The sequence below is a fragment of the Serinus canaria genome, chromosome 11 (assembly GCF_022539315.1).
Source record: "Serinus canaria isolate serCan28SL12 chromosome 11, serCan2020, whole genome shotgun sequence".
Lineage (NCBI taxonomy): Eukaryota > Metazoa > Chordata > Aves > Passeriformes > Fringillidae > Serinus > Serinus canaria.
In genome coordinates, this window is record NC_066325.1 from 13422212 (window position 1) to 13445278 (window position 23067).

At 53.1% G+C, this 23067-nt stretch overlaps 2 protein-coding genes and 1 long non-coding RNA gene across 3 annotated transcripts; 2 read left to right on the forward strand and 1 right to left on the reverse strand.

Annotated features, from left to right (window-relative positions):
• The first annotated feature begins 1853 nt into the window (after positions 1–1853).
• CALB2 (calbindin 2) lies at positions 1854–8179 on the forward strand. The gene is made up of 11 exons (XM_009090684.3): positions 1854–1986; positions 5056–5132; positions 5321–5410; positions 5510–5590; positions 6427–6483; positions 6588–6665; positions 6779–6834; positions 7040–7079; positions 7197–7250; positions 7478–7549; positions 7786–8179. Exons 1-11 carry the CDS (start codon positions 1896–1898, stop codon positions 7900–7902), a joined length of 813 nt encoding a protein of 270 aa, XP_009088932.1. The 5' UTR covers positions 1854–1895; the 3' UTR covers positions 7903–8179.
• LOC127060032 (uncharacterized) lies at positions 5202–9567 on the reverse strand. The gene is made up of 3 exons (XR_007778554.1): positions 9433–9567; positions 7377–7528; positions 5202–5338 (listed from the first exon to the last, which is right to left on the reverse strand). It is a non-coding gene; the product is annotated as an uncharacterized LOC127060032 (long non-coding RNA).
• Positions 9470–23014, forward strand: GOT2 (glutamic-oxaloacetic transaminase 2). The gene is made up of 10 exons (XM_009090686.4): positions 9470–9629; positions 14959–15115; positions 16279–16407; positions 16744–16803; positions 16925–17086; positions 17542–17646; positions 18508–18658; positions 19311–19476; positions 20369–20519; positions 21003–23014. The coding sequence occupies exons 1-10, from the start codon at positions 9562–9564 to the stop codon at positions 21123–21125; spliced, it is 1272 nt and encodes a 423-aa protein (XP_009088934.1). The 5' UTR covers positions 9470–9561; the 3' UTR covers positions 21126–23014.
• The last annotated feature ends 53 nt before the right edge of the window (positions 23015–23067 follow it).

Below are 23067 nucleotides of genomic sequence, written 5' to 3' on the forward strand. Positions count from 1 at the left end.
CTGCTCCCCTTGGAGCAGCTGATAGACCAGTGTTGGTCCCTGTGCCCATTCTCTCCCCAGCCTGGGCACAGCTGGGGACACATCTCTAAACCCAGCCCTGCAGAAGCAGTGGATGACCCCTCTCAGCCCCCAGGAAAAATCTGCTCTGGAGGATGTGGGACAGTAAAGCAATGGGCTCTGCTGGGGGAAATTGTGCTGCAATAATGGAAGAAAATAGGCTGTTTTTAAAGTCATTTCTGTGCCAAAGCACAGGAAATGTAAATGGAATACACAGGACACCCTTCAGTGTCCCATGTGTGCCTGAAGGCTGTGTTGTGCAGCAGGGAGGAGGAGAAGGCCGTTGCACTGCTTGGTGTCCTAGTGTGGCTTTCCTCATGGGATGCTGGCACAGCATCTCTTCCCCTCTGTGTCCTGCCCTGCCTCAGCTTCCCACAGCATTAGAGCCAGGTGTGGCTCCATCTCCACTGCACTGAGCTCCTCCAGGCCCCTGCCATTTGGGGGGAGCACCTCACCCTCCCTGTTCTTCCAGCCAAAAGCCAAAAATGAGAGGCAGCAGCACGGGGCAGGATGGGCAGAGCCCCAAATAACTCCCAGCAGCTGCCTGCTGCTGACTGCGTCCCGGCTCTGCGCACATCTGAACTTCCCTGATGCCTTCTCATCTTTAATTAAGCACTTCCATCAGCTCAGCCTTCTTGCTGGATCTGAATTTTTTTTTTTCCCTGTAGCCATGGCAACGCTTCCCCTGGGCAGGCTGCGCTGGAGCCAGTGACAAACCCCATGTGTGGCTGTTTTGTTTGGGCCTGGAAACTTCCCTGCCCTTTGGGAGAACTTGGGAAAAGAAAATCCTTCAACGAGCTGGTGAGCGACAAGAGGAGCCAGGGTGATAAATGTGTTTTGGGCTGAGCATCCCTTCCATCCCACAAGGAGCCCTGGCCCAGCAGGGATGGCAGAGCCTTGATCTCAGGATTCCTTGGTTTTTCCTCCAAAAGATGGCTGCAGTGTCCATGTTTTGTGTGGGTGCACTCCAGCCATGGGTGCAAGTGACAGCCCTGCTGTGGCGATTGCATGGGCCCTTGGTGGTGGTGACATAGGGACTGCCATTGCCCTGCTCCTCCTGCCAGGACCAGCAAATCATAAGCCATGAAGCTGCTATGAGGCAGAGGGATAATGACATAATTGTGGTGACACAGGGCATGGATATGGTGACTGGGGTAGGACTCGGTGGCACAGGAAGGGATGCAGGGACTCAAGGAAGGAATGGAGTGACCGGCAGGAGGAGGCAGCAGGACAGAGTGACAGGGCAGTTAGGTGTCAGGAAAGGGGTAGGTGACATTAAGCAGGGTGGGTGATGAGGGACAAGGGTAAGTGCACAAGGTAGGGATAGCTGACACTCCTGATAGGGCAGGAGTAGATGCCATGGGACAGCAGTAGGTGAAAGAGTAGGGTTAGGTGACAAGGCAGGGACAAGTGTCAGGGCACAGGCTGCTGACTCCAGTGCCCAGTGCTGCTCCCAGTATCCCAGTATCCTGGTGTCTCGGTATCCCAGTGTCCTGGTATTCCAGTGTCCTAATGTCCTGGTATGCCGAAGTCCGGGTGTCCCAGTATCTCGGTATCCTGGTGTGCAAATGTTCTTGTATCCCGATGTTCTGGTGTCCTGATATCTCGATATCCCTCTGTCCCGGTGTCCCGCTGTCCCTCTGTCCCGCTGTCCCGATGTCCGTGTGTCCCGCTATCCCGCTGTCCCGGTATCCGCTGCCCCCCGTGCCCGGCCGGTGTCCTGGGGCGGCGGCGCCCTCTGGCGGCGGCGGGCGGCGCGGCGGCGGCGGGTATAAAAGGCGGCTGCGGGCGGCGACGGGATCGGGAGCGGCGGGATCGGGAGCGGGATCGGGAGCGGGATGGCCGGCCCGCAGCAGGCCCCGCACCTCCACCTGGCCGAGCTCACCGCCTCCCAGTTCCTCGACATCTGGCGGCACTTCGACGCGGACGGTCAGTCCCGGGGCGCGCGGGACACTTCGCTCCTCAAAAAAACAGCGGGGAGGGCAGCGGGCTGAGCATCCTTGGGGGCGCGGGGCTGAAGGGTGGGGGGTGGTGAAGAGTCCCTGGACATCCCCGGAGGAGAGGATAGAGCCTCCACCGCCGCAGCCTGGGGCTAACGGGTGAGCCCCCGGGGTGATGGAGAGCTCCCGGGATGCAGAGACTCCAGGATGGAGAGTCTCCGGGGTGATGGAGAGTCTCCGCGGCGCAGCCCCGTCGGTTGAAGCTCCGGGGTCGGGGAAGCAATCGGTCTTTCAGGACTTCCCCGTCGGGAAAGGACGGGGAGCCCCAGAACCGGACCCCACTGGGAGCCCTCAGCCCATGGGACACTGAGCCCGGGATATCCTGGGTCTCCTTGACACGTCCCCCGGGTGCCTTGAGAGCTGGGATTCGCTCGGGGCTGGTGTCACCTCTGGATGCTGCTCTAGGAGTCTTGCCCTTCCCGGGGTGCCCTGTGTCCACCCTCGGTCCCCTCCATCTCCCCGCCTCCACAGTGCCCCACACCTGGTACCTGGAAGGAGTGGGGCAGCATGGCCACCAGATTGGCCCCAGGGCCAACCCCTTGCCAGGAGTGACAGAGCGAGTGTCCCACGCCCGGAGCAGGCTGAGGAACAGTCCCTCCACGTCTGGAGTGCTTGGTCTCTGCCTGCCTGCTCTCCAGCCTCCCAAAACCTCTCCCCAGGGATGCTGGCAAAAACCGTGTCCGCTATGGGGATGTCACCTTCCCACGGAGTCACATCTGGGCAGGACATCCCTGTTTCTACCACTGTCAGCCCCAAAAAGGGGGGAAATGCAAAAACCAGCATTGTTTTGTGGGAAAACAGTTTCTTCCAGTGCTGCGGTGCCGTGAAGGAGGCTCAGGCTGCTGGGAACAGCAGCCCAGGGGAAAGCTCCTGTCCTTCACTGAGACTCCTGCTTCTGCAGGGAGGTTTGGGGACCAAAAACCTCCTGGGAACTGCATCATGTAGCCTCCCCAGCTGCGCTGCTGGAACTGGAGCTCAGCTTGCTCCTGGCTGCATTTTGAGGTCCCCCCCCAGCAGCCTCACAGCATTGGAGACACAGACACAGGTCACTGTCACTGCTGGCACTGGAGCAGCCACCAAGGGGCTGGGAAGATGGCACTCCAGTGGGAGTGGGCATCTCCCAGTGTGAGTGTCCATCTGCCTCCCTGCAGTGTGTCCCACTGTGCCCTTGGATGTGCTCTGTCATCTCCAAAACACCGCGGCAGGCACGGATCCAGCTTGGCCAACAGCCCCCAGGCAGGGCAAGGCTGTTGAGCTGCAGCACGGCAGGTGCCCAGGAGAGGAGGGACTCAGGCATCCCGAAGGAAGGTGGCCTTGACAAGGACAATGCTCAGCTGCACCAGGCAGGAGCTCCAACAGCCCTGGCTGCTTCCCTGTGCCCATGGAGGGACCTGGGGTTCATTCCGCTCTGCATGGGACTACTTCACCCAAGTTCATCCCTGCATTTAAACCCCTTCAATGTGGCTTCCATGCCTTGAGCCGCTTCCCCTCAAGGCTTGTCATGCCCCCTTGGATGTCTCTGATGTCCTCACTTTACCAGCCACAGCTGCCCCGAGGCTCTGAGGTGGAGCTGCATGGACTGGCTGTGGCTCTCCAGGGGGATTTTCCATGACACTCCACATCCCGCTGCTCTGCGGACATGGATCAGACCTGTCCAAGCTGCTGCTTGGAGGAAGCCAAGATACTGGCCACAGCTTTTCTTGGCCTTATTCATTTTTTCCCAGCTCAAAACTCCTGTTGATTTTTTCTTTTTTCCCCCACTGAATTCAAAGCCACTTGGGGTTCTCCTGCACCCACAAAAGCAAAGCCCCTGGGAAGAGCAGTGGGAAGCCAAAGTACCTCAGTGGGTCACACCAGTACCCCACTATCACCCAAGCCCCTCATCCCCTCCTGGGAAGGATGCTGCTCATCCATTGGGATGTGGTCACCAAAGAGGAAGGTACCCTGGGATCTCCCCAGTGCTTTGAGCTGGGATGTGGATGGGTTATTCCCAGCTGCTGTGTTGCAGTGGGGAGCAGATGCTGCTGGGGACCCTGCAGGTGATAATGCTGAAGGTGGCGCAGAGCAGGGAGATGTGGTCCAAGCCTCCGGAGACTGAAATGCAGAGCAGTTCCGGGGGAAATGTTCACTCAGGCACTTCAGGGGAAAGGGCAACATCCCTCTGCTGTGTCCAGATGTTCTTGGAAGGGAGGATTTCTGGCAGGGAGATGACACCTTGCCTGACAGCACCATGGAGCCAGTGTTTTCACTGCTGTCTCCAACTGTGATGTGACCCTGCTGCTTCCAGGCCCAGCAGCCACCCCCCAAAGCCACCAAGGGCCAGCACTGTGGGAGCCGTGTGTGGCTGAGCCCTGGCTGAGCCATCCAGCCATTGAGCATCCCACAGGCAGGGCAGGGCTACAGATACCCCAGGTTCCAGGGGAACCACATCTCAGCACAGAGACGGTAGCGGCAGTGATGATAGCGGCAGTGAGAGGTACAAGGTACACAGGACAGGGATCTTTTGAGCTCCTGGCCATGCTGGCAATTGGCAGTGGGGTCACCCCTTCCTGGGGCTGATCCTGCACTCAGCATGGGGGGATGCTGTGCCGGGTGCCTTGTCTTTGCTCCCCATTTGCCCTTGTGGCCCCCACAGAGGGTTGAGAGGAGACAGTCCTGATTGGGAGATGCTTGCATAGGATGGGGTGCCTTTATTTAAGGCATCCGATTGAAGCATCAGATACAGAAAATGCAGGAAAGACCAAGATTAACAAAGTCCCCTGGGCCCCACAAATGAGTGCAAGGGACAAATCCAGGGCTGCGTGTCACCTGGCAAATTTGGGCATCACCAGTATGTGTAACACTCAGCATCAACATTGGCTGGCATTTCCTTGATGCCACAGTTGCCTTGGAGCCATGTCGTGGTGCAGAGGGAACAAGTGCGGTGTCCCCTGGGACCATCTGTCCCTCTCCTCCTGTGCTCTGACACTGTGGAAGTCTTACTTTTTTCCTCCCACAGGAAATGGCTACATTGAAGGCAAAGAGCTGGAAAATTTCTTCCAGGAGCTGGAAAGTGCAAGAAAGGGGGCGGGTGTGGTAAGAGCATCTTCTGGTTTTGCTCCCTCCTTCCCCTGTTCCCTTGTGCCCAAAGACTCACGCTCATGTCAGCCCCACCTCCTCTGGGCACTCATGAGTGGGACTGGAACTCCTCTGGGAAGAAAGCAGGAGAAGACCGGCACAGGAAAGGGGGAAAATGCTCCCATTCCCTCTCTCCTTGTTGGCAGGACTCAAAGAAGGACAATCTGGGTGACAAGATGAAGGAGTTTATGCACAAATATGACAAAAATGCGGATGGCAAAATCGAGATGGCAGAGGTGAGCGGTGCTGGACCTGACAAACCCCAAGTTGTTCATGTTCCACCCCCATGCTCATGTATCACCTCCACCATTCCACCATGCCTGTGTTTCCCACAGCTGGCCCAGATCCTGCCCACGGAGGAGAATTTTCTGCTGTGTTTCCGCCAGCATGTGGGCTCCAGTTCAGAGTTCATGGAGGTGAGTGGGACAGGCTGCTCTGGGGGATCCCCAGGGAATTCAATCCAGCTCTACCAAGGGGAAACAACTGGGAGCTTGAACTGCCCAGACCTCCTCAGGTCTTCCCAAAACTCTTGGCATTAACTCAGCAGTGCTGAGGCAGTGCTGGTTTATGGAAGAGCAGGAATGGTGAGTTTTCCCAGTTCTCATCACCCCTTGGATACTCCTCGGGGCAGTCAAGTGCCTCATCCCAGTCTCCAGGCAAGGTGAGCCGCAAGAATCTGGGGCTTTTTTGTAAACTTCCCCTCATGGTTGCTCCTAAGTGCCTAAGGGATGTTCCAAAGCCAACACTGTTCTGGGCCACCCCACAACCTTGCTGGGGTGCCCTTGCATGGGGTGAACCCACACAAGTGGAAGAGCAATTGCAGATGGGGAATAAAACATAGCTGGGGGTGGAAGGGAATGTGCAGCATCCTGAAGAAGAAGGAGCTTGTACATGGAAACTGAACCCTGGGTGGAGGGGAAGGCTGAAAGAGGAGCACTTCGTGATATGGGGGGGTGGGGTGGTAAGCAGACACTATTGTTTAATTGGGGGATGCAATTAAATATTATTAAATATTAAAGCCTGGTCTTGCATACTGGCATGAGGATAAAGGTGCTTGAACTCTTGGTGTGGGGCTGAATAAAAGCATCTAGTCCCAAGGGAGAGCAGATGATACCAGTAGGAGCTGTGAGATGGCCCCATCTCCTTTAGGGTGGTGAGGGACACTCTCAGTAGGGGTTTATGGGGGGACACACATGTCAGGGGGGAGTGGGGGCATGAGCCCCTGCAAAGGCTCATGGCAGTCCCTCCGCAGGCTTGGCGCAGGTACGACACGGATCGCAGCGGCTACATCGAAGCCAACGAGCTCAAGGTGGGCTGTGGGCACAGGGTGGGCTGGGCTGGGTCCCTGCCAGTGAGACATCCCTGCTGGGACAGCCAGGGATGGGGGCAGACAGTAAAACACTCTCCTCCCAGGGCTTCTTGTCGGACCTGCTGAAGAAGGCAAACAGGCCCTATGACGAGCCCAAGCTGCAGGAGTACACACAGACCATTGTGAGTGGGACCTGGGGCACTGTGTCCCCACCGAGGGTCTCAGCACCCCTGGTGGGTGGCAGGCAGGGGAGGAGGAGGTGATGGGTGACAGGGTGCTGTTTGTATCCCCACAGCTGCGGATGTTCGACATGAACGGTGATGGCAAGCTGGGCCTCTCCGAGATGTCCCGGTAAGGTCATGGGCAGCAAAAAGGAAGAGCTGAGGAGGGTAAGACACCTGAAATGGTCATGTTTAGGAAGAGTCTGCTCCACCTTCCAGGGAAAACTGTTTTCCTCTTTAATTTACTCGTGTTTCTGAGCAAAACATGACTGTGATTTAAGAAAATGCCTTTTTTTAGCTGCTTCCCACTCTTCCCTGCCTTTCTTGCTTTCCAGACTTTTGCCTGTGCAAGAAAACTTTCTTCTGAAGTTTCAGGTAACATAATACTACTCCTACTGCTAATAATAACAAAAACAACCCATTCCCATTGCTTGTACCTCCAACCCCTCTCTCATACCCTGGTACCTCTCTTATTCCCTTGTCACTTCCCAGGGAATGAAGCTGTCCTCAGATGAGTTCAATGCCATCTTTGCCTTCTACGACAAGGTAGGGAGCCAGCTCATGGGAAACCACCCCAAATAAATATAACCTGGCAAAAAAATAACCCCAAATCATATGGTTTTGGCTGGGGCAATTTCCTGCTCTGGTTTGCGGTGGGAGAACTGGGTTTACCTCTGGCTGTGCCGAGTGAGGGTCTGGGGATGCCCATGTCCAAGGGGGAATTGCAGGGCTTGTGTTCTTCCTGCTGTTGATGTCCCTCCCGCACTATCCAGGATGGAAATGGCTTCATTGATGAGAATGAGCTGGATGCACTTTTGAAAGACCTGTACGAGAAGAATAAGAAAGTAAGTGGGGGCAGAGTTTGGGTGCCGCCCCCAGAACCCCCCAGTTCCTTCTTCCATCTCCCAGCAGCATCTTTCCATGTCCATGCTCCATGGCTACCAGGAGATGCTGGTCTGAGTGCTGACCCTGCATCTTCATGGGAAGCTGCACTGGAACTGGGGGGAGTGTAATCTCAGCCTGGGGGTACTCCCCCCAGAGAAAGGGGATGCCCACCCGCAGTGCCCCCCATGCCTTGCAGGAGATGAACATCCAGCAGCTCACCAACTACAGGAAGAGCATCATGAACCTCTCTGACGGGGGCAAACTCTACCGCAAGGAACTGGAGATGGTGCTCTGCAATGAGCCCCCCATGTAGGACCCCCATATACACAGCCCATGCTCCTCCTCCCCGAAAACAAGCACAAAGGGGAGCCCCCATCACTGCAGAGCTCCTCCAACATCTCTTGGGTTTGCTGTAGGTTGCTAAAATCCCATTTTGGGGGGGGGGGGAACTTTTTTTTCCCATCTGCCTGGTTTGTTTAATGATATGATTTTTTTTTTCTTTGAGGGGGTGTTGTTTTCATTCCTTTGGTCTCTTGAGTTTTTATCATTTACCAAAGAACAGTTTACTAATAAATTCAAGTACTGCTAGACTGAAGCCCCTATTTCTCCATCCCATGGTGGGCTGAGGAGGGGGATATCACATTCTGATCCCACAGAGGATGTGACTGCTGGGTGGGGAAGAGATATGGAGCATTTGAGAAAGCCCCTATGGAATGAGGGTCATTGGAAAATCCCTGGGGAGGAGAGTGCAGGCAGGCTGAGTGGGGACACTGTACCTCCCAGTTATCCCTCCCATTCACCCCTCCCACACCCTGCCAAAGTCTCTGGGACATCCCAAGGGTCGTTTCCCCCACTCCCAGTTTTGGAAACTAGCCCCAGGGTGACAATGCTGGTGGTGTCCCGGTGCAACCTTTCCCACTGCTGTACTATCCAGTGCAACCCAGCTGAGGCCTGAATGGCCCAGTATGGTGCAGGGCAGTCCTACCTGGACATGTACAGCCCAGTACAACCCTGTACAGCCCATTATGGCCCAGTAAAATCCCACACACTACAGTATGGCTCAGAACAGCCCAGTATGGTACAGTGCAGTCCTGTATAGCTGCACAGAACTGTATGGCCCAGCACAGCCCCACATAGCCCAGCATGGCCCAGTACAGCCCTGTATATCCCTCTGTGGCTCAATACATTTCTGTATGGACCAGTACCACACTATACAGACCTGTGTGATGTTGTACAGCCCTGTGTAGCTAAGCACAGCCCAGTACAGACCTTTACAGTTCCACATGGCCTGTACATCTCAGAATGGCACAGGGCAACCAAGTACAGCCTCATAGAGCCCAGTATGGCATAGTAAAGTCCTGTACAGTCCTGTACAGCTCCATAGGGCGAAGCACAGCCTGTATATCCCTTAGAGTCCCATACAGTGTGTTACAATCCTGTATAGCTCACTGTGGCCCAATACTGCCCTGGCAGACTTGTATGACTCCATATGGTGCAGTGCAGTCCTATACAGCTCAAGTACAGTGCTGTGCAGCCTATTATGGTGCAGTACCATCCTGTATGTCCCAGTATAGCCAAGTACAGCCTGGGAAAAGACGGTCCAGCACAGCCTAGTATGTCCTACCATGTCCTAGTTGAGTCCTCCTTATCCCAGTACAACCTACTACAGCCCAGTATTGTGCAGGACAGCCCAGTACAGCCAGTATTGCATGGTACAGGATGGTCCAGTACAGCCTAGCATGGCCCACTACCTCCCAGTCGAGTCCTGCATATTCCAGTAATGCCCAGCACTGCCCAGTACCGCCCAGTCCCGCCCCGGACCGAGTGGCGCGGCTGCACTGACCAGTAGCGGCCGCCAGGGGGCAGCGCGGGCGGTTCCCGGGCGCGGTGGCGCACGCGCGGGGCGGAGCGCTCAGCCGGCGCCCGTGGTGAGAAGTGCCCGCCTGCCGCTGACACTACCGCCGCTGCCGCCATGGCGCTCCTGCACAGCCACCGGCTCCTCGCCGCCCCGCGCCTCGCTGCTGCCGCCTCCCGCGCCAGGTGAGGGCTGAGAGGTGGCTCAGCCCCTAGGGCCGCCCGCCGGCGTCGGCGGAGGGGTTTTCCCGCGGCTGAGCCCGCTCCGAGGTGGCGGTGGGGGGAGGCTGCGGGAAGCGAGTCCCCCCGTGCGGCCCGTGGCTGACGCCGCGCTGGGGATGGGGGTTGCCGGGGGGACGGACCGCGCTCGGATTGGCTGGGAAGTGGGGTCCTCGCGCTCTGATTGGCTGCGGCCCAGCCCGGCGCCCCCCGCCTGCCCTTGAGGTGCCGCCGTGGAGGGCGCGTATGCACCGGGGAGCCCCGAGAAACAGGGCCGGGGAGAGCCAGTGCTTTAACGGCGGGGTGGGGACACCCTGTGCCTTGAGTGATTGTCTGGGGTGCTGCTAGTGATGTACACTGTGCTTTGGGGCACGAATGATGTGGTCGATGAGAGGCTGGACGTGCCCAGGCCATGTGCGCTCGCAGCGCAGAAACCAGCATTGTCCTGGGCTGCATCAGCGGCAGTGCAGGCATCAGGTAAAGGGAGGGGATTCTGCCACTCTGGTCTGCTCTGCTGAGACCCCACCTGCAGCACTGCATCCACTTTTGGGACCTCAGCACAAGAAGGACATCGATCTGTTCGAGCAAGTCCAGAGGAGGCCACAAAGATGATTACAGGAATGGAGCACCATTTCTGTGGGGAAACACTGAGTGAAAGAGCTGGGGTTATTCAACCTAGAATAGAGAAGGCTTCGGGGTGACCTAATTGTGGCCTTCCAGTATCTAAAGGGGCTACAAGAGAGCTGGTGAGGGACTTTTGACAAGGGTATGGAGTGCCAGGACAAGGGGAAAGGCTTGAAATTGACAGAGGGTAGAGTTAGATTAGATAATGGGAACAAATTCTTTCCTGTGAGGGTGGTGATGCCCTGGCACAGGTTGTCCAGAGAAACTGCGTGTAGCATCCCTAGAAGTGTTCAAGGCCAGGTTGGGCAGAGCTTGGAGCATCCTGGTCTAGTGGAAGGTGCCCCTGTCTATGGCAGGGGTTTGGTCAACATAGTCTTTCAGGTCTCTTTCAACCCAAACCATTCCAGGATTCTGTGTGCTGTAAAATGGGGCTGAGGTGGTGCTGTCTGACTGCCCTGTGTAGTGGGACCAAAGGGACCTCTGCACTGTGCAGTGGGCCTCATGCTCGGTGCAGCAGGTCTGCAGTGACCCCATGATCCATGAAATGAGGTAAGAGTAGTGCTGGCTGTGCTGGAGCTGTGCTCTCAGGGGTACAAACTCTGGCAGGAGCAGGGTGGGAGTGACTGTTTCTGTGAGGACCAGTCCTACAGTGGCAGCTCTGGATTCTGCTGTCTCTGGTCAGCAGAGGTTTGGATAGAAGGATGCTGGAGCTGTGTGAAAAGCCCAGAACATCCAAGTTTCCATAAAGTACAGCTGACCTGAGAGTCATGGGGCTGGGAACATCCCTGAGACCAGGTGGCCAAGAAGCAGAGTGTGCAGAGGGATCTGGATGAGGTCTTGCTGCTCTCCAGAACCCTTTGACACTTGGCCCTCACTAGTGGGGAAGTCTCTAAGGAACAGTTTCCAGCCTACATCAGAGCAGGAAAGCAGTGAGTTTTTTTTAATCTCCAGCAGTCACTACTGCTTCTAAGCCAGCCTTCTGGCTCTTCTCGGCAGGGACAGAAGACCAGCTGTCTAGAACTTGTGTTTTGTGCCAATGGACTATAGCAGGCTTGTGAAAGGTATGGAGCCTGCTGCCATAAGCTTTGCTTTTCTCATGCTTGTTATGCAGCAAACTGTAAAGTACCAATTTGCATTGAGGTCATCCAAGAGAGTTGGTTAAGTTTTGTAAGTAAGGAGCCTCTGTGCACAGCCCCCTCTTTCCGTTCAGGAATAGTGGCTTATTATGCAACAAGGGAAGCCAAGCACTGATAAGCAGTTTCTGTTTCCTTATCTTCAGCAATATAATGTGGTGCTCCAGCTGCTGTCATTAATCTGTGCTGAGAATGCTCTTTCTGAAAGCAGAACAGAGGTAAAGAGATACGAAATGGTTAAAACTGCTCCATTGACACACAAATGCTAATTACAACGATAACTCAGTCTGCTGCTCTGATGTATCACAAGACATTTATTTAAATACTTTTCTTGGTGGAAAGCTTATCCCAAGCTCACTGGGCAAGGAATTTGTAGGCTTGAAAGGCCTTGTAGTAGCCAGCAGCCTGTTGGCATTGTTCATGTGTAAATATTTGCTTTAGATGTGGTTTACGTACAGTCTTTGGCCCCTTGCTCTGCTCTGTCTTGCAGAATTGCTGTGGGGGCTTTGGCAAAGTACAGCCTTTGGCCCCTGTGGCCCCTTGCTCTGCTCTGTCTTGCAGAACTGCTGTGGGGGCTTTGGCAAAGCTTCTGAAATCCAGTATCTTATGTGGCTGTACCTCAGGGAATGTGGGCTGGCCTCTCCACAATGGAAACCTTCACTGGGCTTGTAAACTCTTGCTCTCCAGGCTTGGCTTGAGTCCTTAAGCAATTCTTAGGTCTGTGCACTTGAGGTATAAGTTCCACATATATTTTTGAAACATGTTGCAAATTTATGCAATTCCTGGTGCATTTTTCCACCTTCTCTGTCCCACTACACTTGAAGTTGTGCATTAAACCAGCTCAGAAGACCAGCATGGCTGAAGAGTACAGAGGCTATTTAGATCTCTGATGAGCATCTAAACTCTGACTGGGCCTTCTGTATGGAAGTCCTGTAGCTGGAGACTGTGCTTCCTTTGGCTTACATTGAGTATCCCTCGGGTAGTTCAACCCCAGCTTAAGTTTACCTCTGGTTAGTTTTCTGCGCTGAATACCTCTGGCCTGGCAGAGATGTGCAGTTTATAGCTTTGACCTTTATTCAAGCCAAATGTTCTTTTAATTGCTCAAAATAAAATACAAGGCAGTGCAGGGACAACAGTAAGGGGACATAGCAGTGTGTTAGGGTTTGTGGCCTTGGACCCCTAGTAGATCTTTTTTTCCCAAACCCCTTTGGGAAAGCTTTGCCTCTGTGATCTCTTTGGTATCCTGATATGTTTGGACAACTCAGCCTAGGCTTTTTTCTCCTGTCCTCTGCAAGCTCACCTCCCTGGAAACACCAGAGGAGTCTTGTTTTGCCTGGAAACCTTCATGCTAAGAACAGGAAAATAAGTCCTAAACCTCATTGGTGCCTTAAGCCAACACAAAAACCGGCTCAGAACAAAAGTACTTAACTCTCTGGAGTGCTGCAGCTTAGGTAAATGCCTGCAGGATCAGCATTAATTGCAGTATGTTAGAGCTCAGTGACCTGCCTAAGCCTTAGCAGGATCCAGACCTAAATACCCCAAACACTGTAAGCTGCTTGGGGAAAAGCCCAGCAGAAAGAAGGTGCTGTCACCATCTCCAAAGTAGCAGCTCTTTAAAATAGATGGCCAGGCTCCTTGATACCAAAATAGTCCTAGACCAAGTAAACTGAAGAAAGCCACACTACTGCACATTGTTTCTCTCTTTCTCTGCCTCTCCATTGCCAGGAGCACATTGGGAGGGGTTTGTCCAAAGCTGCCTGAACCCGCAGCAGGAGTTTGCCCTGACAGTCCCCTTGACGTGTCCTGCTCAGGTTGGTTCCCCAGGTCACTCCCTCCACACTGGCTGCAGCCCCTGTCCCTCTCTGGAGGGTGTGTGTTGCTGGCATCTCTGACTCATCCTCCTTTCCAAGCTAATCCTGTACTTGAGTGGTAATTAAGACTAGTTTGTCGTCTAAAAAACGTTAAGCACATCTTCCATTTTTAAACTACCTGAGGTGGCTCTACCTCTTCCTCAAAGCCTGACAAAAGGAGTAACAGGCTTTTTTTTTTCTTTTTTTTTTTTTTTTTTTTATTTTTTTGGAAATAGTGTACGGAGGGTTGTCTGAAGTTAGTCTGAAGAGGGCAGATGATTGAGACTCCATGAGATGCAATCTAAATACATGGGAGAGTGCAAAATTTTTCTGTAGTAAGGAAATTTGGCCTAAATGGACTTAAAACAGGGACAGAATGGAGAGGAAAGGTGATTGTGAGTTCTGTGATCAGTTAGAGCTTCCTTAACCTGGATGGCCCCACTGCCCACAGATCTGTATCTGCCTACAGAGTCTGCTCTACCCACTCAGCAGGAGGTCTGGCTGGCCCTGGGCTGGCTCCAGGCTGCCTGCATTGCCTGGGGCACCGACCAGCCCCAGGACGGCATTCCTGAGTTGGGAAAAGATCTCATTATCAGATGACATAGCCTTTCCTGGGCTGCAAAGCATAGTAAAGCTGATCTGTCTCTGTCTGTGTGTTTCTCCTTCAGCAATTAAGGCTTGAGTTCTGTCCTCCAGGAGATAAACCCAATCTGCTTTGTATTGCACCCTTTGTTCCCCACTGAGCTGGGGGACCCATGTGAGTCCCCCAGAGCTGCATGCAATGCCTTCAGGAGGGGGCTGTGACAGCCAAATCCCTCTGCCAGGCAGGTTAAAAAACACCAAACTGCTGCTCCTGCACTGTCTGCAGGCCTGCAAAACCTGGACGTGGGACAGGGCCAAAGGAAATAACAGGTTTCTTTTTATAGCATGGTCTGCTCTGCCCTTGACATTAAGAGAACCTCTACATCTTCAGGGTGTGCTGCCAGCCAGGCAGAGGCAGGTGGCTCCTTGTGTTGGGGGAACCCAAAGCTCCTCCTGATGCAGGAGGTTTTGTGCTTGACAGCACGGGAAGGGTCTTCACATCAGAGCTTGTCACTTGTCACACAGGGAACAAACTGTCTTCTATGATTTCTTGGAAAACATCATTTGTCTACAACACCAGAGGCAGAGTTTGTAGGGCAAAGAGTGGAAATACCTTTATTTTGTCAGCCAATGCTGGGAGAAAAACAAACTGGTTTTCATGTACTACAGCCTTTCCAAGAGTTTGGAAGAGACTCCATATTCATGCTTTTGTGCAATTGCCTGGGACTGGCCAAGGTTCCCTGGAGGGTAGTGACCTGTGCAATCCCACGTGCAGGCTCTGGGCACTTGTCCAGAGCATAAGAGTTCAAGGCTTCAGTTTCCTGGGCTCTTTGTGGTGTTAGCACATACGGCAAACCGGAGCATTTCAACATGCTAATGACTGAGAGGGGTCAGTTATCTTCAGCCACAATGAACTGAGGCTCTTTGCCCATTCTGCATTATACAATGTGACTTCAATGGTTTGGTTTGTTTTTTGGATAATTCTCTGAACACTATTTGTACTTTTTTCAGTGGTTTAAAGACAAGATTTCCCTTGGGCATTTCTATTGGTGCACATTTCTGCCCAGTTCTCAAGCCTCATGCTTAGCTTCTTGTTTCTCCCTTTAGCTCATGGTGGTCCCATGTGGAGATGGGTCCCCCTGACCCCATCCTGGGGGTGACAGAAGCTTACAAGCGTGACACCAACTCCAAGAAGATGAACCTGGGAGTGGGGGCGTATCGGGATGACAACGGGAAGCCCTATGTCCTGAACTGTGTTCGCAAGGTGAGCTGGCTGCTGGCTGCTGGGCAGGGCCAGATCCAGGTGCCAGGTACCCTGAGGGAGTCAGGGAAGGAGAATGTCCCTAAGCAAGTTTTGTCTGTTGGTCCTTAAAATAAGCTCTGTCTCTAACAAAGCAGGACAGTATTGGTGGATGTCTCCCTTAGCAGGACTAATGCTTTTGAGACATGACAGAGCCGTTAAGTAGTACAGGACAAAACAGAAAATACATGTCCTGTTCCCATTCAGGTAACTCTAACTCGTTGCTGACTTCTATGAGCCCTGCAATGCACCTGTTCTCTGAATTTCAAGGTGTTTCTTGGACAAGCTGATTGTTTTGGGCACCCCACAAGGGAGGAAGGAGCTGACATTGGCCCCTTAGTGGATTAGTCTTAGAAATTCTGCTGAGCCGATACTACCAGTTTCTCCATAAGCCAGTCTAAAACTCCAGCCCAGGGAGCTGGGTGTGGACATTGCCCTTGAAGGGATTATGGGGTCTTTTAGGGCTGTAGGGGTAGGAATAGGCTGTTAAATAGCTGGCAGCTGACACATGCATTGATTGGCTGCACTGACCGGGAGGGTGCAGGGAGAGTGCCTTTTCCATGTGTCTCATCAGTGCAGGGTTTAAAGCCATCCCTTGCCCTCCCTCCCTCTGTGCAGATGGGTCACAACCAGGGAGCCTGGATGGTGTCACAGGGACAGTTTCCTGGTGGTATGTGAATGCTGCCAGGGTCTGTGCCACTTCTAGCATAACAAGGCCCTGCAAAAGTTTTGCTACCCTACCTGGTTTGGGGATGTCTCCTATGTAGAGATGATATCTGCCTCTCAGTAACACTCAAGTCTTGCTTTCCTGCAGGACAGTTCTTGCTTGGGCAAAGAAGTGTGTGTCCTAGTGGAGCAGCATTGACTTGTAATGGGCTCTTCTTGTGCCAGGTTTCCTTGGCTCCACTGTACCAGCACTGTCACCCACTGAGGGCTCTGGTGGCTGTGGGGTTTTATCTGAAATGTTTACTGCTGCTCCTTGCTTAGAATGAGCCCTGCAGAGAAACTCCTGTAAACCAACCTTTTCCCCTTTTGAGCAAGAAAATGTGCAGAGAAGTGACCTTCAGCTGTCCATCATTCTCTCCATGGTGATGCCTTCCTTGCTGAGCTTGTTCCCTCCCTTCCAGGCGGAGGCCATGATAGCATCCAAGAAGATGGATAAGGAGTACTTGCCCATCGGGGGACTAGCGGATTTCACCCGGGCATCCGCAGAACTGGCTCTGGGGGAAAACAGTGAGGCTTTCAAGAGCGGCCGGGTAAGGAGAGGCCGGGACACGGGGCACGGAGGACACACGGTTTGTGTGTGGGTGCTCAGCAAATGTGGAAGAACCAGTGGGGTATTGATGCTTCTGAGTTGTGGGCTGGCTGGCCCCAAGGATCACTGCTTTTTCTGAAAGCTGGGGTGAAACAGCCCTGTCCAAGGAGGGGATTTAACCTTGCCAGGGGCCCAACTCCCTGCCCTGGAGTCGGAGATGCAGCCCCTTGTCCCTATTTTGGTGTGTTGCTGCCAGTGCTGACATCGTGACTGCGCTCTCCCTGTAACACAACACGGCTACTCAGACTCAGATAATTTTTTTTTTCTTTTCTTGCAGTATGTTACTGTGCAGGGTATTTCTGGGACAGGATCTCTGCGAATTGGAGCCAACTTTTTGGTGAGTGCCTGGCCAGCAGTGGAAGGAAAGGACATATTTTGACCAGAGCTGAGTTTTTATAGTTTTCTATCTGCTTGTATGTATACAACCTGTTTGAACACTCTGTCTTTCTATTGACCAGCAACGATTCTTCAAAGCCAGCCGTGATGTGTATCTACCCAAACCGTCCTGGGGCAATCACACTCCCATTTTCCGTGATGCTGGCATGCAGCTTCAGGCTTATCGCTACTATGACCCCAAGACGTGCAGCCTTGACTTCTCTGGAGCCATGGATGACATTTCTGTGAGTTACCTTCCATGCCTGGAAGAAGGGAGGTCATGTGGGGAAACAGGTGGTGTTATTACTTTACCCTGTATGCAATGATGTGGCATGAAGCTGTGTCAGGGGAAGTTTAAGCTGGATATTAAGAAAAGATTTTTCACCCAGAGGGTGGTTGGGCACTCAAACTGGGTCCCAAGGGAAATTGTCATGGCACCAAGTCTGCCAGGGTTCAAGGAGTGTTTGAACAATTCAGGCACATAGTGTGGTTCTCAGGGCTGTCCTGTGCAGGACCATGGAGGTGGACTCTTAATGGGTCCATTCCAGGTCCATTCCAGCTCAGAATATTCCATCATTCTATGATGCCTGAAGGCATTAAATCAAAGCTAGAAGCCTCACAGAGCTCATCTAAGCTGTCTCATCTGCTGAGGAGAATGCTCAGATTTCACTGATGATTTATTCTATAACATCTTCCTTAGAAAATTCCAGAGAAGAGCATCATCCTCTTACATGCTTGTGCTCACAACCCCACTGGGGTGGATCCCCGGCAGGAGCAATGGAAGGAGTTGGCAGCTACAGTGAAGGTAAGCAATGTCCCAGGGGTACAGTGCCATTCCTGGGCAAACCACATCTCTGGCCTTTCATGGGTGGCACCTGGTCTTCGTTTTGCTAAAGGTTATTCCCTTCTCTGAAGCCAGGATAGGTGTCATGTTCCTGACAGGAGCCGAATGTACCCGGAAAGCTTCTAGCTGACCATTGGGCTTTCTGCTGGCGCCTTCCCAGGAAGCTGGAGTAGGGAGACCTGAAAGAGCAGAAGGGTTGAAAGCATGAACTGTGATTGCTGGAGCAGAGCACCCAGTGCTGGTGTATTAAAAATGCTGGAAGATCTCTCACAAGCTCTTGAAAGCTTCAGCTGCAAATAGATAGGGACAGGTTCTATTTTCTCCTCTTTCCTGCTGCTCCATCAAGCCTGTAGCCAGTGAAATTTGGCTTTGAGATATCTGGCCTCGGTAGGGTCCTGAGAACTGGTAGATATCAAAGTGATCTCTGTGGCCTACAGAAGGGTAGATCTAAGGGGCAGTATATCTGGGCTATCTGCCTAGCTGACTAGAAAGTTCCCAGGTGATTTTCCTGGAAACTGATAATACAGAAGACATTGAAGTAGACTATTTTATTACTGTTGAATTTACTTCTGCTTCCTGGGCCAGACTTGCATATCCCATAAATGCCCTGGAGGATCTTTAGCTGCTGTTTTGATGTGTGCTGGGTAGCTGCAGGTTTTAGGCTGCTTTCCCTGTAGTGAATGAAGGGGAATGGCTCTCTTTCCAAAGGAGAATCGCTGCAGGTGGACAGACCGCTGGCTGCATGGCTTTTCTCAGCCTGCTGCCCTACTCCTTGGAGGGTTGCTCAGCTTCTGTGACACTCTCTTCCATCTTTGCTGGCAGAAACGAAACCTCCTCGTGTACTTTGACATGGCATACCAGGGCTTTGCCAGTGGGGACATCAACCGGGATGCCTGGGCTGTGCGGTATTTCATCGAGCAGGGCATCAACATCGTCCTGTCACAGTCCTTCGCTAAGAACATGGGGCTGTACGGTGAGTGGGGCATGTGACAAGGAAATAATTTCATCCAGGCTGCTGGTGGGATCCCAGTACCTGCAAGGTTTAGCAGGCAGTGTCTTCCTGCTGCCTCTTCATCCTGCAGTACTGAGCAGGGATAACCCATTAGGAGCTGGTGGAGACCCTTCTAGAGAACAGAAATCCCCTGCAGCTGTGTGGTGTTGGGTGCCACAGTATAAGAAGAACATAAAGCTTTCAGAAAGTATCCAAAGGATACTACAAAGATGGTGAATGGTCTAAAAGAGAAGCCATACAAGGAACAGCTAAGGACACTTGTCTTGCCCAACCTGGAGAAGAGAAGACTGAGGGCAGAGCTCATCATGGGCATCAGCTTCCTCTCAAGGGGCAGCATCTGCTCTCTGTGACCAGTGACAGGACCCAAGGGAACGACATAGAACTGTGTCATTTAGGCTGGATATTCGGGAAAGATTCTTGACCTAAAGGGTGATTGGATATTGGAACAGGCTCCTCAAGGAAGTGGTCATAGGGTAAGCCTGACAGAGCTTAAGGAGTGTTTGGACTATGCTGTCAGACGTAGGAATTGTAGGATTCTTGGGGTTGTTCTGTGCAGGGCCAAAAGCTGGACTCAATGATCCTTCCAACTCTAGATATTCTGTGATTCTCTTAGGAGAGCGTGCAGGTGCCTTCACAGTGATCTGCAGTGATGCAGATGAAGCCAAGAGAGTTGAATCCCAGCTAAAGATCCTCATCCGCCCCATGTACTCCAACCCACCTGTGAACGGAGCACGCATTGCCTCTATGATCCTGAACACCCCTGACCTACGGAAGGAGTGGTAAGAAGAAATCTGTAATGTTCATGACAGTGAGGTCTCTTTGTGCTGTGCTGTGCGCTCAGCGCAGTAGAACTTAGCTTCAGACAGAACCATGTTTTCTCTAGAGAGAAATCCCTGCTTATGTCCTGGCATCAGCTGGTGTCAGTTTAACCTGACAAAAACAGGTTTTCCTTGTGTTACCAAGGAAAAAAACTGTGTAAAGGAGGGGCTAAAGCTCCCAAAGGATTAAGGGTTGCAGGAGCTGCGTAAAAGTCTGAGGTGATGTAGCCATGTAGTGTGTCTCGTGGGGGAAGTGGAAGCATAAGCCCCCTAGGAATGAGACCCAGGAATGTAACCCTCATGCCCTAAGCCTGATTGCTGACATCAGCCTGTGCTGTTTTCCCAGCCCCTTGGTGCCGGGTCCCTCCCAGCAGCTGGCCTAGCAGAACAAAGGTTGGCAGTGTGCTGTGGCCTCACTGGGGGCTGTGTTCTTTTGGCGGCCTGACACTTGTGCCTGATCCAGGGCCCAGCAGAGACATTTCCTAGCTGTGCTGCTCTGGAGCTGGGCCTGTTTGCCAATGCCACCCCTGCACTCTTGTTTTATCTGCAGATAGTATTTTATCTGGGTTTGAGTAGTGCTGCCATAAGGCACCCTACTGATCCTTGGCTTTCAGATATGAGAAATGTCTATATTCTGGTAGTAGTGTCCAACAGCAATGGAATAAATAAAAAGAGGTCACCTTCTGGTGTGAGGAGAATGAAGCAGCTCCCCCGGCTGGAGCTACATCTTCATGCTCATCTGCATCCCTCTATGGGGTTCCTTCGGTGAAGAGGTTGATTTTCAATAGCTGGGGTGGGGAGAGCAGCATTGGTGCTGGTCCTGCTCTGAATGGTTCCTGGGTTGGCTCCTCAGGCTCACAGAAGTGAAGGGCATGGCTGACCGGATCATCAGCATGAGGACTCAGCTGGTGTCCAACCTCAAGAAAGAGGGATCCTCCCACAATTGGCAGCACATCACTGACCAGATCGGCATGTTCTGCTTCACAGGGCTGAAGCCTGAGCAGGTAAATGCAATTCCAGTGGTCTCTTAAATGTCATTTGCAGTCCTTGCCAGTAAGTTTTTGACTGCCGATGCCGAAATGAGCCCTTGTAAGCACTTCTTCCTCATAAGGAACATCCTCCAGGCCCTAAGCACTGGCACATCATGGGGACCCTGGTCTTGCTCTGTTCCCTGCTGTACTTGGGGAGGTAGAAAGTAAATGTAGCTGTCATGTCTATCAAAGCAAACAGTCACTGGGTGCTGCTCTAAAGTGACTTTAAAGGTCAGCTCAAGTGAGGTGACTCTTCCAGCTGAACATCTGCAGTGTTGCTGCTTGGCCTGAGAGCTGAGCAACATCTCTTTGGTGCACAGGGTACTCTGCAGGTAGTGGGATGCCCTGTCTGCTGGCAGCCATTTTTGCTTTGACTTTCAGCAAGCTGCGTAAATTTGCACTTTGCTGACACAGCAGAAGTTGGCCTGCAGTTTGAACTTTGCTCTTTCACCCCAGGTGGAGCGGCTGATCAAGGAGTTCTCAGTGTACATGACAAAGGATGGACGCATCTCTGTGGCGGGAGTTACGTCAGGCAACGTGGGTTACCTGGCTCATGCCATCCATCAAGTCACAAAGTAAAGACAAAGGGGTGCCCTGGAGCTGGTGGCTTTCCCTTCCTCACCATTTGATGATGAGGAGGGAAAAGAAACAAGCAGAATACTTCAACCACAGCACTTGAAGCCGCTGCTGAATGTATCTTGTAGATGAGTTGTAGAAGTCTTGTCAAATCCACCCTGTGTTGTGGAGCAGGGACATAATTGCTGGCTCCTGCTTGTCACAGCTGTTCTTCCTGCTGTCCATCCTTTCTCCATCAGCCCAAGTACCTATCTATGCTGGAGGAGGCAAATGCTTAGCAATGCCAACCTACCAGTGTAGGCACCAAAGGCTTCTCTGCACACATTTCTCTATGAGAAGGCTTTGTGAGGTTTTTGGCTGCTGGCCCAAGCAGCAGCAGGCAGGGAGCTGGGTGAGCTGAGTCGGAGGGCTGCTCTGGTGGACTCCTCCAAGCTCTTCAGCCAGTCCCTGCTGCCAGCAGGCTCCATCCTCCTCCATCATCCCAGCATGGGGCTGGGCAGCACCAAAGCTGTCCTCTGACAAACAGCTCTGAGGACTTCTCACTACCAAACTCTGTTCCGTCGTTGGCTTCGCTGCTTCCATCTAGGACTCTCCTTTCAGGTGTAATTCACAGTGGCATCAGTGCGTGGGGCAGACCAGTGTCCCTCTTTTCAACCTGTCTCGCTTTCATACCTGGAAGTGAAACAATTTCTCACCCCCTGTCACCCACCCTCCCCTCCCCAATAACAGTCTCCTCTGAAAACTGCTCTCTGGTGGTTTCTGCCTCGCCCCACTCCCGTCCTAAGCCCAGCAGTCCAGCCCTTTACCGCCAGCAGCCCTCCATGCAGTCTTTGTTGAGTGTCCCAAAGAGGCTGACCCTGCAGTATGCCCCTCATGCGGAGGTGTGGGGCATCCCTCTCTGCTCTGTTCAACCATATATCTGGTGACACTAGAAAACAGAGATCTTGAGAGAAATCTGAGCTGATGACTCAAAAACCGTTCTGTCCTTCTAAGCCAAGTGTCCCTGAGGTCCTGTGACTTACTGGACTCCGATTTTTAATCCAAATAAACTGATGCATGGCTATGTTGAGCTGGGGACTTCATCCTGTCCTTGTGCAGCTGGATCCTATCCCTTCCAAGCACCAAACATTCCCTCTCAGGGCTATGCTAGCACAGGGGATCTTACGTGACCAGTGAAACCCTCATCTCCTGAGAATCCCATGTAGAGAGGCAGTTCCCACTGATGGGCCCCAGGAGCACAGTGTGTGTGAACTGAGGTTGTCCAGGTGCGAGCTAGTGTAGTGGAGCTGAAATTGAAGCCTGTGGTGTTGAACGTAGGTGTTGCTGGCGAGAGGACAAATTCCCAAAAGCTGTCTGCCTTGAGCCATGGGGCCATCTTTGGCCACTGCCCCACGATGGAGTGGAGCCTCCCTAGGCGGAACTGGAGGCATTACCTCTGACGTCTGTGCGCTGTCTCCATCCACAGGCACCTCTTCCCTCTGCAGTCGTACCAGGGTATTTAGCAGGGCAGTCCTCATTTCCCATTCCTGCCCAGGGCAGCTGTGTGTCCATTGGAGCTGGGACAGGTCCAGTCTGGTGCACCTGTCCCGGTCTAGTGCACGTTGTTGCCAGACTTGCTGGAAGGCTGGATCCTCCCGCCGCTCCCTGACAGAAGGTTTCTGCTCTCACACCGCTTGTTTACTGGCCCGATGCCCACAGCCGCTGCTTGCTGTCCTTTGTGCAATAAACCGCTTTCCATGCCGCACACGCCGTAGGTGCTGCCCCACGGCGCCGTGGGTTCCTGTGCTGTGGTCCCCGGTTCTGCGTGGCTCTGGAGCTGCCGCCTCCTGCCCTCTTACCTGCGTGGGGCCGTTCTGCTCGTTCTCTGTACAATAAAAGCACCCTGGAGCACAGCCCTGTCTCTAGCCCTCTCCTTGCCGCAAGTCCCCGCAGGCTCAGCCTCTGG